General features: G+C 43.8%; 1 protein-coding gene across 1 annotated transcript in view; it reads right to left on the reverse strand.

The window, feature by feature from the left end:
- Positions 1-5,340: 5,340 nt before the first annotated feature.
- The window catches only part of ILDR2 (immunoglobulin like domain containing receptor 2), a 39,339-nt gene continuing 31,634 nt past the window's right edge, over positions 5,341-13,045 (reverse strand). The window contains exons 9-10 of the mRNA XM_085322988.1: positions 11,912-12,602; positions 5,341-11,014 (exon numbers count right to left, since the gene is read on the reverse strand). Of these exons, the coding sequence (XP_085179114.1) occupies positions 10,979-11,014; positions 11,912-12,602 (727 nt within the window). The 3' untranslated portion in view covers positions 5,341-10,978. The remainder of the gene's footprint in view (positions 11,015-11,911; positions 12,603-13,045) is intronic.

Consider the following 13,045-nt stretch of genomic DNA (forward strand, 5'->3'; position numbering starts at 1 on the left):
CCCCCCCCCCTTCTCAACACTGCTCACACAGCTCCTTGCTGCGTCATACCTGGGCACTTCACACTCTCTCTGGTCAGTATTTTTTGACTCCGTGTGTCTGCACTGCGTATGKGCAGCCTGCAACTGCTGAATCAGACCTTGCTAATCTAACCTTCTACCCTTGCTTCTCAGGAACAAGCTTCCCTCTGTGCTGTTTTTTCTGTGGTGTTTATGCATGTGACACAAGCACTATTTGCAAAATAATTTTTTTTTTGGTCATGCCACAGTTGCACAAGAACTTTGGACACTCTCCAATACACCACTTTGACCTCTGGCTCATGCTGTTTCTTAGCAAATTCCTCATAATTAGTGGGGATGAGTCCACTGGAAAATAATATCACAAACTCCCTATTTCTAAGCCCACAGCATACAATTCAGTTYAACATATAGTTCCTTTACCTTTGAAAGGGGTGTGGAGGATGAAGAGCAACAACTGAGGGCATATTCTGTCATACATCTTCTACGCTCTCTTAATCATGCATGGAGGGACAGCAGGAAGGATGGGCAGTGGGCCATTTTGGGACTACCTTCTTCCCTGGAAAGGCAACCAAGAATTCCAGGAGGACTTGCCTATATCTCTGCTGCTTTTGGAGATCTGTCTTTCATGTTCCAAAAATGCTAGATTGGCGATCTAGCTCAGCCTGGCCCAGACCATGTGTTCTTCTTGGTGGGTCCGGGCCCACATCTCCTAGTAGCTCCTGCAAAGTACTCTAGTGGACAGCATTGTTCAATTAGTGTCCTCCAGGAGCAATTACAGTTWCTACATGTAGACTGTTGCAAAAAGGTTTACTCCAGAATACAGCAGAGTAGGTGATCTGGGGCTTTTTTACCCTGGTATAGACAGTTGCCTGTGTTGCCACTTGATGTGCCCAAACACACCAGGACACTTGCCTTCATTTTGCTCATGTGGTTTAATTTTGTACTTACCTGAAAGCAGCTGTTTTCTTTTAATTGTCCTTCAGGCTCTCCTTACCAGCTGCTTCACAAGCACAAAGTGTTCTCCCTCGTTAGCCTAAACAGTTTGTCCAAATTTTTCCCATTAATTGGAAAAAGTTAATTCTGAAATCACTGTAATTGAGATGTTCGAACAGGAACTCAGTTAAGTTCAGCTGCAAGGGCTTAACTGGTTTGCCTGCAAGCAATATTGAGCTTATCAAGTGTATGGGATATCAGGCCTTCCCAGCAATGTTTGGGGTGCTACCTGCACTTGTCCTTTCAAAGATCATCATAGTGGTACAAAACTGTTAAGGCTCTTCAGACATTTTTGATGTATGTTTTCTACAGGCTTCACGTGACAGAGTGTTGAAACTTTTAGACTTACAGTTCAGTTCAACTCCTCTAAAACTCTTTGTTGTTGGGAGCTCAGTTCAACTCCAGACTCCTTGATGTGATGAGGGAAGTAGGGACACTTAAAAATTGTTTCAGCTTTGAAAAGGCATCTTTGCTTAATTACAAAGTGTGTCTCATCAGGATGACAGGCTGTCCATGGAGACCTTTTGATTACAATGTTCTGCTGCAGTAATTTTTATTTTACAACTATTTACAGACCCAGCCTAAGTTGCCTCTTACTGAAACTGTGGATGAGGAATAGAATTTTCTGCTTAGGCACCATACTGGTCTGAACAGAAGACAGCCTAGGATCTCTTCTCAGAAAGTAAAAATAACAATGACTATACATACACACACATATGCACTCAAATATATATATAAACAAAAAAGCATTTCACTCCTCTTGTGCTGCTTGAAGTGTATCTTAGTTTCCAAGTCTGCTATCCACATATGCTCTGTCACTCTGGTCATCAGGTGAAGGATACACTTGAACATGAGACCAAGTGCTCTCCTCTTGGTCTTGATGGCTCAGCTGTTCAGCAAAGATGCAGATACCAAGTTGCATCAGTAGCTTATGGCTGCAAGGGAGCAGACAATGTAGGCTCTGTGAAGAGGCTGCACTAGGATGCTTGCTGACTATGTTTTTGATAATTTGACTCTCAGGAATTGTGGGCATTTGATTATGCTGATTGTTTCAGCTCAAAGTGTAGGGGCTCTGAGTTCTTAAAAAATAATAATAATAAAAAAAAAAGTTCATAGTACCAGCCCACACAGCCTTTCTGCATGTGCTTAGCAGGAGAGGCCAAACGTGCATAAACATGTGTAAGATCTGCATTTTAGGCATGTATTCCTCAAATTTTAACTGTGCAGGACTATCTTCCAAGGTCTGATATTGCCACAATCTTGAAAGAGAAAAACATGAAGTCTTTCTTTAGATAGCTAAGCTAATCTACTTTTTGGTAGTCTCACCCTTATGGCAGAATCTTGCATAGCTGAAGATGAGAGACAGGTTTCCATTTCCCTCGTCAGGGAGCACCAAGAGCAGGGCTGCTGCTCCCTCAGGGAAGGTGAGCTGGGAGCCAAAGGCAGCCCCAAAGGTTCTCTTTTGGCTGCCTTGCTTTAACATCTGCCTACCCTACATCCTCCCCTCTGGGATGGATGTCATTTATGCCATCCACAGGGAGCARTGACTTTTCTGTGCTTGATCATATATTCAACAATAACAAATAGATGCAGTGGTTCTTAGGCAAGACATGGCAATGCATCTGCAAGAAGTAAAGCTGCTAATACTCTAAGCACTACCTTACTGGGGGCTAATGTCCTTGCCAAAAATCACAATTTCAATGTGAGCAGGACTGAGGCCTGGAAAAACTCACACTTTTGGCTTTGCCAGGAAACAGAGAAGTTCAGAGAATAAATAAATTGAACATTTAGCAGGCTCTTGAGTTATAAAATGCATTCGATTGAAGCTTAAATTCCCACTACCCAGGAGTACCTATTCAGACATAAGTGTGCTGACTAATCTGTTGCTTACAGAGATGTGATAACTGGGACAAGAAAATCACCAACACCTGCTCTGGAGAGGGGGCTAATGTAAACAAGCTTGAAATATAACCAAAAAGGATTTATATCACACAGTGAAGACTGACTGAAAGCATCACACCTCCTGTAAGAAGTGGTCCTTTGCCACTCCAGGCATTTTTTTTCTGACTCATTTCTCTAATTCACAAATGATCTTGAGCCACAAGCTTGCAACTACACAGCTGAAAGCTCAGGCCCAAAGTGAGTGCTTAATAACAGCCTTACTTGAATGAGGATCTGCACTAGATGCCTCTGACTTCTACCTTGCTAGCACAGGCTTTTCTCCAGCTAGCAGTGACCTCCTCAGGAGCAGGGTGAGCTCTTGGTATTTCTGTAGTTATCAGTTGGCTTCGAGGTACAGACACCTTCTCTTCCTGTGGGTTTTTTTTTTTTTTTTTTTTTTTTTTTTTTCCCAGGGAAGTAGGAGAAGAAATAAAAGAGTCCAAAGAAACACTCAACACTCAACAAAAATATAAAAAAGGAATTAACGAGAATCTTGTAATTCTGAAAAGACTTAGACATCTTCAGAGTTGTATGTACTCCATTTATCAGCCTTTCAGCAGCAGAAAGCCTACCGTGGCAAAAAGAATGGGAGGGGGTTTCCTTCCAACGAGATGGAGTCTGAAAAATAATGTCAGACAACCCAGAAACACTGAAACTAAGTGTAAATTCCAAGGAGTCTGGGCACAGAGAACTACCCTTCGCCCACTGCGCCGACCTGGCAGTGTCCAGGCTGAGGCCCGCGCTGGCGCGGCGGCGGCCGTTAGCGCGCGGCGGCCGTTAGCGCGCGGCGGCCGTTANGGCGGCCGTTAGCGCGCGGCGGCCGTTAGCGCGCGGCGGCCGTTAGCGCGCGGCGGCCGTTAGCGCGCGGCGGCCGTTAGCGCGCGGCGGCCGTTAGCGCGCGGCCCAGGAGACGCCGCCAGGGGACGCCCCTCAACGGCCGGCGTGGCGCTGCGGCGCGGGCGGAGGGATGTCGCCCGAGGCCGGCCGGGGCCGCCCACCTCGTGTGTGAGCGGGGATGGAGTCACAGGGATTTCAGCAGCGTTGTCTTAGGAAACAGGTGGCTCCGTACTSTTTCCCATTTTACAGTTAGGAAGCAGAAGGGCCAAGAGATGCGGTGCCTTACACAGAGGCGATTCAAACCAGAACTGTGTGTGCTTTGCCTGCTCCTGACTGTTGATAATGCCCAAATGCTGTTCAGATTACATCTGCAGTGTGAGAATCCACATCCATTATTTGTAACATGGACATGGGGGCTGAATAAGGTTATTTGTTTATAGGAGAGGAAAAAACATCAATCCCAAACTTTTCACGGACTTAAGGATAAAGAGGTCAAACAGCCAAAATGAAAGAATGTGTCCATAGAAAAAAAATGAAGGCTTCCTAATAAAACATGGAAGAAGTTTCTCGGCCTGCAAAACCAAGAAACAGTTTATCCTTTGTGTGAAGTAGTGGGGTCCGTGGGGTACTTCTAGAGATTTCTTGTGTGTAAGGGGGCCAGGCAGAGTGAGGTCGTAGATGCTATCCAATGAGCTAGGTATGAAATGTGCAAGGGGGTCTGATGCTCTACTGGAAAATGTTAGTTTTATTGTCCAGTAAAAAAAAAAAAAAAAAAAAAAAGTTGAAAACGGCTTGTGTCAACTACTCATTTCTTAGCAGAGAGTGGGTAAGTTGTTTGCAGGGTAATAAAAAGGCAGATTGGCAGTAGCTTTTCTTCTTATTCTCCATGGTGACAACTCAAAAGCAACAAGCCTGAAACTGCAAGCATGGAAAATGAATAACCCTTGGTAATTAGGGATGAAGACATGTCCCCAAAAACTATGAAAGTAATATATTTTCATTATATAGAGCATTGCTATGTCTTTTCTTTTTTCCCTCATTTTGAAAATAACTTCATTACCAGAGAGAAGGGGAATGCAAGTGGAATAACAAAAGCTGTGTACAGTGAAGAAAGCCACTCGCTCACTGCATACTGGGGAAAAAAWTGGCTGTTGCAGCAGCAACAGAAAAAGCCCAACTCACTGATAAACAGCAGGAAGACTGTATCTCGGGGCTGGGGTTTTCAGCAGGGGCTATGAAAATCAATGACAGTTGGGCACCTAGCTCCCACTCCAGAGCCTCTGGCCTGTGTAGTTTGTACAAACAGAACTAAAGGTAGTGTGCTGGGATACTTGATGTGAACAGTGGCAGTGTTCGTGCTCCTCAGACTGTATGGGTGTGATGTTGCACAGCCAGCAATGTGCAAAGGAGACTCCTCTCACCTGCAAGTTCATTTGGGGTTGCTGCTTGGGGCACAGAAGACACGTGATTCTCAAAGCACAGTAGGAGAGTACAGAAGTGGAGTTTTTTTTTTTGTTTTGTTTTGTTTTTTTTTTTTTTAAATCTGTATAAAGTGAGCAGGTGTGATGGAGAGCCATCAAGAGGCATTACAGGCAAAACCTTGCCATCTCCTTGAACTGAAATGTGCTTTTAAAAGAAGCCTGACAATTTTTTTTTTCATACTTTTAAACTCAGACACAAATCATAGCACCTTTGAATCCAATTTGCTTTCTCTGACTCATGACATGCTTCTTCTTTCTGCCACTTCTTTAACAGAGCACAATGAAAACCAAACACTTTTGCTTTTGTTGTCTGCACTTTAGAGCTCTTAGCATAGCTGCCCTAAGGTTGCAAACAATACTTACTTATTTTGAAATTATATTCAGTTTGAATTTTTAAAATGTTTCCATGCTTGGGCTTAAGGGAATATATGGAGGTCTTAGGGTTTTGTTTAGTGTTTTCTGCAAATTTGATTCTGTAGGGGATMAAAAGTCTTCTTACAAAATGCCACTGTAAGGCCATGTATAAACTGACTGGGTACTTTAAGCTCAAAGCTGAAGGCTACCTGAAAATGGCCAAGAAAACAGAGTGGTCAGAGAGGCATTACAAGTGTGACAAAAAGTGATAGGCAGAAGAGGGTAAGAGGTGAAGTCTCTCCTGRCAAAAGCCCCAGTGCAGGTTGGGGTGAATGCCAAAAGCAATTATAAAGGTCATAAGAGAATTCATGTGGGGATCATGGCAAATGCATTCTTTCAGTATTAATTAACCTGATTTTTACAATTGGTCTGTTTCTGGTAATCCTAGAATGTAATGGCAAAAAGACAGGAGATGTAGATTTGCCCATTAAATGATATCAAACAGYAGCCAACCCTTCACATTACATAAGAAACTTGTTTTCTGATCTCCTGTTTCCCAGGCAATAGGAAAAGGGCCTTAGAAGCTGCAAGGTAAATTGAGGGTGATTTTTAACAGCACAGCTCCTGTAGAAAGCACATACGGGCCAGTACAGGCAGCTGGAGATGCTGTACTGCAGAGATTTCAGGTAGTCATAAGGTGAGTTCTGCAGTACCTGGCTTATGCCAAAGGTCTCTTTGTTCCTGGATGGTCAAGGAATTAGTTAAAGCCACTTTAGCTTCTGTTTCTGTTTGTCCCAAACTCTGTGCTTCTTAGTGGCACAGGACAAATCTTCACCAACAACTTCTTGTGAAAACTCCCAGCAGAAAAATGAAGGCCGCTCTAAACAGTTTCTCAGCAAAACAATCTCCACAGCATTACATTTATTTTCAGAATAGCCCAGGCATAATAAACACTCTGTTGTTATATTATTTTTTAATGTACTTGTAACAGTTTTTGTTAATGTTTGACTTCTAAACTGTTTCACGATTGCTCCTTCTCAAGGATATGTATTTGTACAGCCTAGGAGCTGTCCTGCATCTCTTCAGAGAGTAAGTTTGGTGAAARACCTTGGGTCAAAAGAGACATACTCCTCTCTGAGTACATGGAAAGTTAGCTACTTTGCTCAGGACAAACTACAGCTATAGGAGTAGGCTGACAACTTGACCAATCAAGGCTCTTTTGTGCAATGTCACACCATTTCGTTACTGGCCAAAGATGGTCACACCCCAGTGGTGGCACCTGGGTGTGCTGACCTCTCCTAACACTCCTTGATAAAATGTCTTCCAAGAATGCCCCCTCCTGTACTCCCTGTCAAAGGCCAGTTCCATTTTACAGTGCCTGATAATTTCTTTATTCCTCTCTCCCACAGCTTTCTCTGGCCAGTTTTATGTGACTCTCTAGGAGATATATGTATGAAAAATTCAGCTTTCTCCTCAGTGATCACAAAACCACTTTTCTTGTTTCTGTAACACTTGTATCAGGCATTGCCTACCTAGAGCAGGCTTGTTGGAAAAGGCCAGGARAGCAGTGACTGCTGATCGAGAGGTAGCAGCTACCCGCAGAGGCACAAACCACAGTTCCCTCCACTACTGAGGGAACCGCATATCAGACCTGCTGGGACCACTTTCAGGAAGCCTCAGCACACACAGCTGTCAGTGCTGGCGACACAGAAGGTGAGGTGGGCCTGGGACACGTTGCTGATGGCTCTCCCTGACCTTATCATAACAATTACAAGAGCTAGGATGTTTATTTTACAGTGTCAGTTCCCTTTCCTCAGTTATAGCCAGCACAGAGACTTGAATTATTCTGGCTGGCTGTCTCAGGTGATGTAAGCTGGCGTTCCCCAAAGTTTACATATATTTCAAATGCTAGTTAATTTTCTATTTCAGAGGTCTGAGGATAATCACACTAAAGCCACCYCCTGGAAATTTTACAGTGTGCTTTGAAGGAATACTGGGATTACTGAAAAGTCATTATTGTTGCTACTTATTTCCCCATTTTGTTGATTTTTTCAGCAGCCCAGATCACATTTTTGATAGCAYAACTTGATTTACTGCTGATGTTTGATCCCACTGTTGCTCTAAGAGCTTTTATGTTTTTTACAGAAYTCACTGATCGTCTTGTTTGTCTTCTCAGCTAGTCACTGTTGTGATGCTTTAAGGCTAAAAAAGCATCTGTGTCCTTGATATGACTCAGACATCCATATCCTGTATGAAAAGGATTTTAATTTTATGCCAGCAATAAAAATTGGTCACTGGAAAATTTGTAGTTGGAGATCCTGTCACTGTCCCATTAAATGCAATAATCAGGCCTCTTATTCACCAGTGCCAGCATTCTGCAAATGCTCTGAAAGATAGTGCAGACACAGGCCCACTGTTACTTCTTATCTGAAACAAGAGAATCTTCATAGTCTATCAACCTCTGTCTCCTTGTGCCTTAATCTGCTGCTTATGCAAGTCTTGGGTCATCAGGGTGATGTAGCTATAAAGKTGGAAGCCCTATCCCAAATCTCTCATTTTCTGTTTTGCTCCACTTGGTGCTGCTGCAGAGACATTTCTAATTGGAAAAATAAGGATAGCCTGAGGACAGACATCAGTAACTGAGAATTCCTTCAGGCTTGTATAGGAAGGTAGGAATCTTCCAATAAAGTATTTGGGAGATCCAAGATTGCAGACTAWGGGCAAAGCCAAGTGATGGGTGCTGTCTGGATCTGACTTTAGGGAATTAAGACCTGCTCTTTTCTTGAGGCTGAAATTTTTGTTCATCTGGTAAAATCTAAGAACCACTAGWCAGAAGGTAATTCTGTCTTCATCAAAATCTTCAATACTTTTCCAGGTATTTGGATTCAAGAAAAATGTTGGACAGTTTTAATGAACAGTTAAAATAGTTTCTTAAAMGAATTAGCTTACAACTACTTTTATAAACTAGATAAATAAAATGGCAATTTCCTACACTTACATGTCCAAATGCCCTAAAATAACAGCATCAAGAAGACAAAACTTATCCAAATAAATGAGAAGAAGGATCATATTTTAATACATACAGCTCATTCCTGAGGGCTTGCTCAAATAAACTCTACAGTGACTGAAATAAGGGATGAAACAACTGAGGTAAGAGGCAGATTTTGAAAGCTCTGGCTTTCAAAATGATTTAAAAAATACAGGTTTCCAGAGACCTTTAAGTCACTGTTTTGGCCCTGCTCTGATACAGTCTTTGTTACAGTAACACTTTCAAATCTCCATGTAAAATGTTTCCTGAGTCTGCTGGATGTCTGATGGAAAGAATATGGCAGTATAAATTCCCTCTAAATTCATGTTTCCAGAGTTTTCAGACTAACAAAATGTCAATATTTTTTGTGTGCCAGTCRTATGTCTGGTGTGAAATGTTTAATTTAAAATGACATGTTATATAGCTCTGTAGACTTACCATGGTCTTAGAGRCCACAGATGGAAACCACCCTCCTAGCCTTTAGTTAACTGTGCTATGATTTCCTGGAAACATACATTAAAGATGAGAAAAGATGAAAATACTTACAATTTGTTCTCTCCAGACATCAAACAGGGCAGACAGACCCAGTTAYAATACACCCCTCAGAGCTAACCCTTCTCTGGTCAGGAAGACCCCAAACCGGACTTTACAAAAGTACACTCATAGCTAGAGAAGTGTTGGGGGGAGAAGAAAACCTCAAACCCATTCACTTTCAAATATGAAAATAGTAATGTCATCAACTCCTTGGAGATTATTTTTCGTCTCCCCCAATCCACTCCTAGTGAACTGATATGGCAAAGGAGTAATACAGAAATAAACCTTTTTTTTAATGGAGAACTGCAGCTAAGTTAATAAATCCAGTGTTCAAAACAGTATTGCTAGAGTAAGCACCTAACAAATTTGAGGCCAGTTAGCTCCCAAATTTCCAGAGTAATGAGAGATGGCATTCCAGAGACTGGCAATGTCTGTAACATAAAAAGGTGCTAATCTGTTTCTAGATCTGATAGGAATCAAGACACTGGACATTAAAATCACATTCTGATCATCTTCCTTCACATAGATTTCATTCTAATTTATCAACTAAAACTTAGACATGACTGTATTATATCCTTTGAAAACTAGAATGTCGGGCTTCCAGATGGTGTGAAGCACTCACTTCTAAATTCAGCTGTTCCTGAGACAACAGCCACTAAAATCATGTCACAATTGAAGTGAATGAAATGGTTATAATTGAAAGATGTAACTTTCAAAGCTTGTGTTCATCCACAGTGTTAATTATTTTTCCATTATGTTACTGTCTATTCAATGTCTTAGAACGACCAGAAAAGAGTAATCCAGAAGCACAGAACGAAGATCTGCAGCTTTCTCCATCTCACCACACCTTTCTCCTCTTTTGCTTCTCTAAAACAAAAAGCCCACTATGCAGAGGTCTGGTGGCACCAGAAGCAGAACGCCAGCAAAGCTAGAGCACTGCTTATGATATGATGGAGTAAATAYTCCAGCTTGAAGCTCTACAGGGTCATAGCTCAGCTGCAAGGAAATGCAACTGTATCAAAACAAATTACAGTTGGGGGTGGGGGGAAACACATCATGCTCTCATCACAATAAAAGCTACTTTGATCCACTTTCAAAACAATACATCAATCTCACTTGCAACTGTCATCACAGTATGAACATAACTAAATATATTGAACAAACCAGCCCATACTTGTCTCTCTCTCTCTGTTCAGCCCTTGCCAAAGTAACACCTCATCAGTCCTTTTCTATAGTGTCTGAAAGGATGTAGATTTTCTTTCAAGATTTAGGGCCTGATCAACTGGAGGCAGTCTGCAGCTGTTAGAACAAGGCCTCCTCACAGCATGGGGATGATACAGAAAAGGCTCTAAGTATGGAGACAATTTTGATCCAAATAGAGAAGAGAAGAGACAGTGAGAGCGAGAGGTATGCAGACAGGCCTCTCTCTGCAGACGAGACAGGGCAAGAGGCACAAAGACAGTCTTGCTTGTAGTTCAGGGATGCGGGAACAGTATGGATGTGGCTGTCTTCCAGCACAGAATAGCGGGCACTGAGAAGCATGGTGCAAAGAGAGCCCTGGCCTCCTTTTCCTGGCAGACTCCCAGAGTCTCTGAGATTGAGTGTTGTTCATAGGAGTCTGTCTCTCATGAAAGCCTCTGCTCCCCTGATGAAACAAACAGTTGAAATGAGAAGTCTACGGCTGGTGGCTGCGCAGGTTCACAGAGGCCTGTTTTGCTTGTCGATCTGTATCTTTTCCACTGCAGCCACCTCATGGTATCCAGCCCATCAACATGACATGTCCACAACAACTTCAAACTACAAGGGACATCCTCGTGGGGAAGTCATTCTAAGAAGAGAAGAGAGGAAAGAAATGTGAACAGGCAAGCTTCCATGGAACACAGAAAAAGAYAGATGTAGCTTTGATAGAGACATAATAAAACAGCAACAGCTTTGTCAGCCTTGCCTCTCTTCCCTCTCTTGCACATGCCACCTAAGCTCAGGCCTAACAACTGAGCTGCTCTAGTGACATGTCTCCCTCACGGAACAGATTTCAACCAGTTCTTCCCTAGCAACCTCACTAATCCATCCAGACTGCAGCAGGATGTTTTTCATGTTAGTATCCTGTGTGATGAATGCATTTGGCACACATGGTCCATACACATGCATATGCCCATGGGCATGCATCCACAAGAGTTTGTCATCCCATCCCATTCAGAAAGATTCCCTCTGAGGTCTATCACACAATTCCTTGTTACTACCCATGTCCTAGCCCAGAACAGCAGAGCCTCTCAACCTATCTTAATTAAGGATCAAAGGCTGTTGTAGCCCAAAGAAATTCCCTATAATTCCCAGTAAACCTTGAATAAATTCCATTCCCTAACATGATCCTCCTAAGTAGATAAACTCCCACCCTTTTGCTCATCAGGCCACAGAACTCCCAAACTTCTCAGACTTCCCCAGTTCCAGACGCATGTGGCTAACCGTGGGGCTCTATCTCCCTTCCATCATCAAGCCTCATGCAAGAGTTATTTCCCTATCTGTCTTCTTAAATCCACAGTGACTGCCCTCTTCCCAGTGGTCTCCTCACATGCTCCCCTTATCTGGGGCTCCCCACRCTGGGACTATAGGCTCTACCCTTTGCCTGGAGAGCCTCCTTGTCCCTTAACTCTGGTTTGTAAGTAAGTCCTGCCTGGTGGCTCCCCCCTCAGCTTATTTGGCTCAGGAGCACCAGATGTGGCCTCACTGTTTTCTTGGGATCCTTTTTCCTCTTCTTTTCAGATGCGTTGAGGTAGGCCTGCTCCCTGGCTCTGTATGAAGGACCACGGCTCAGCTCTCTCTCACTATATGGGGGCAAGGTGTCCTCTCCCTCCTCCTGCTGAGGTGGTGGTGGTGGCTGCTGCGACTGCTGCTGTGGCTGCTCAGGTTTATAAGTAGAAGGTGGTGACCAGGCATAATAGGTTCCCCCTCCTCTCTGACCGGGTTGCGAGCTCAGCTTTGAWGGGGTTTCACAACGGTCACCGCTCTCATCGTAGCTCCGGGACTTCCTCTCCAAGACGCTGCTGAGGTAGGAGTGATCATACTTCTGGCTCCCTCCAGGTGTCCGACTCACCAACCTGGGCAGGTGCTTCTCCTCATGGGCCCGTCTCCGGGGTGGGCTGTATGACCAGCCCCGATCCGAGTCCGTCAGTGGCTCTCGGTTCCCTCTGCTACGCTTTGTATAGTACTCCTCCATGGAGCTGTCTTGGTGGGGCAGCCCTCCACCTCGGCCACTGTGTGACTCTGACCGCTCAAAGCGCCGAGTTTCCTGGCTGTCTGCTCGCCGGGTCCGTTGGCTGTAGGACTCTGCAAAGGCTGCCAGCTCATCCATAGAGACAGCCGGCACTCCTACAGAGAAACTCTTACGAGACAGCATCTCAGACTTGGATCTCTGCTGGCTGGAGGAGGRGAGAGGTAACATTAGGCACACGGCAAGATTCATCTGAGCTTACCCCCCTGGCTGCTCTCAAAGACAATGGAGGGAAAGAGGCACTCCTGAGGCATGATTCATCTGACCTGTTTTCAACATCTTCTGTAGGAAGAGATGTATGACATCCTAGAAATGCCTACTTCTCCCTGCTAACTGTAAAGGCAGCTTAGTGTGGTTAGCTCAGTTCTCATGGTAGCTGAGATTAATCCCTGATTGTGCCTCCCTTGACTCTACCTCATGCAGGACTGAACTTGCTTCTTGTCCCCAAAGCCTATTTGCATATGTCCAGCTGGGGAAACCCAAGAACCTGGCTTCAGCAGCTCATAGAAAAGCATTTTTGAAGCAGTTGTAAAGGGAGTGATTGACACTATAGCCACTACTAACAGAAAAAATCCCTGCCATTGCCTTTCA

The sequence above is a fragment of the Rhea americana genome, unplaced genomic scaffold (genome assembly GCF_003343005.1).
Source record: "Rhea americana isolate MKP2758 unplaced genomic scaffold, rheAme1 scaffold_81, whole genome shotgun sequence".
Taxonomy (NCBI): Eukaryota; Metazoa; Chordata; class Aves; order Rheiformes; family Rheidae; genus Rhea; species Rhea americana.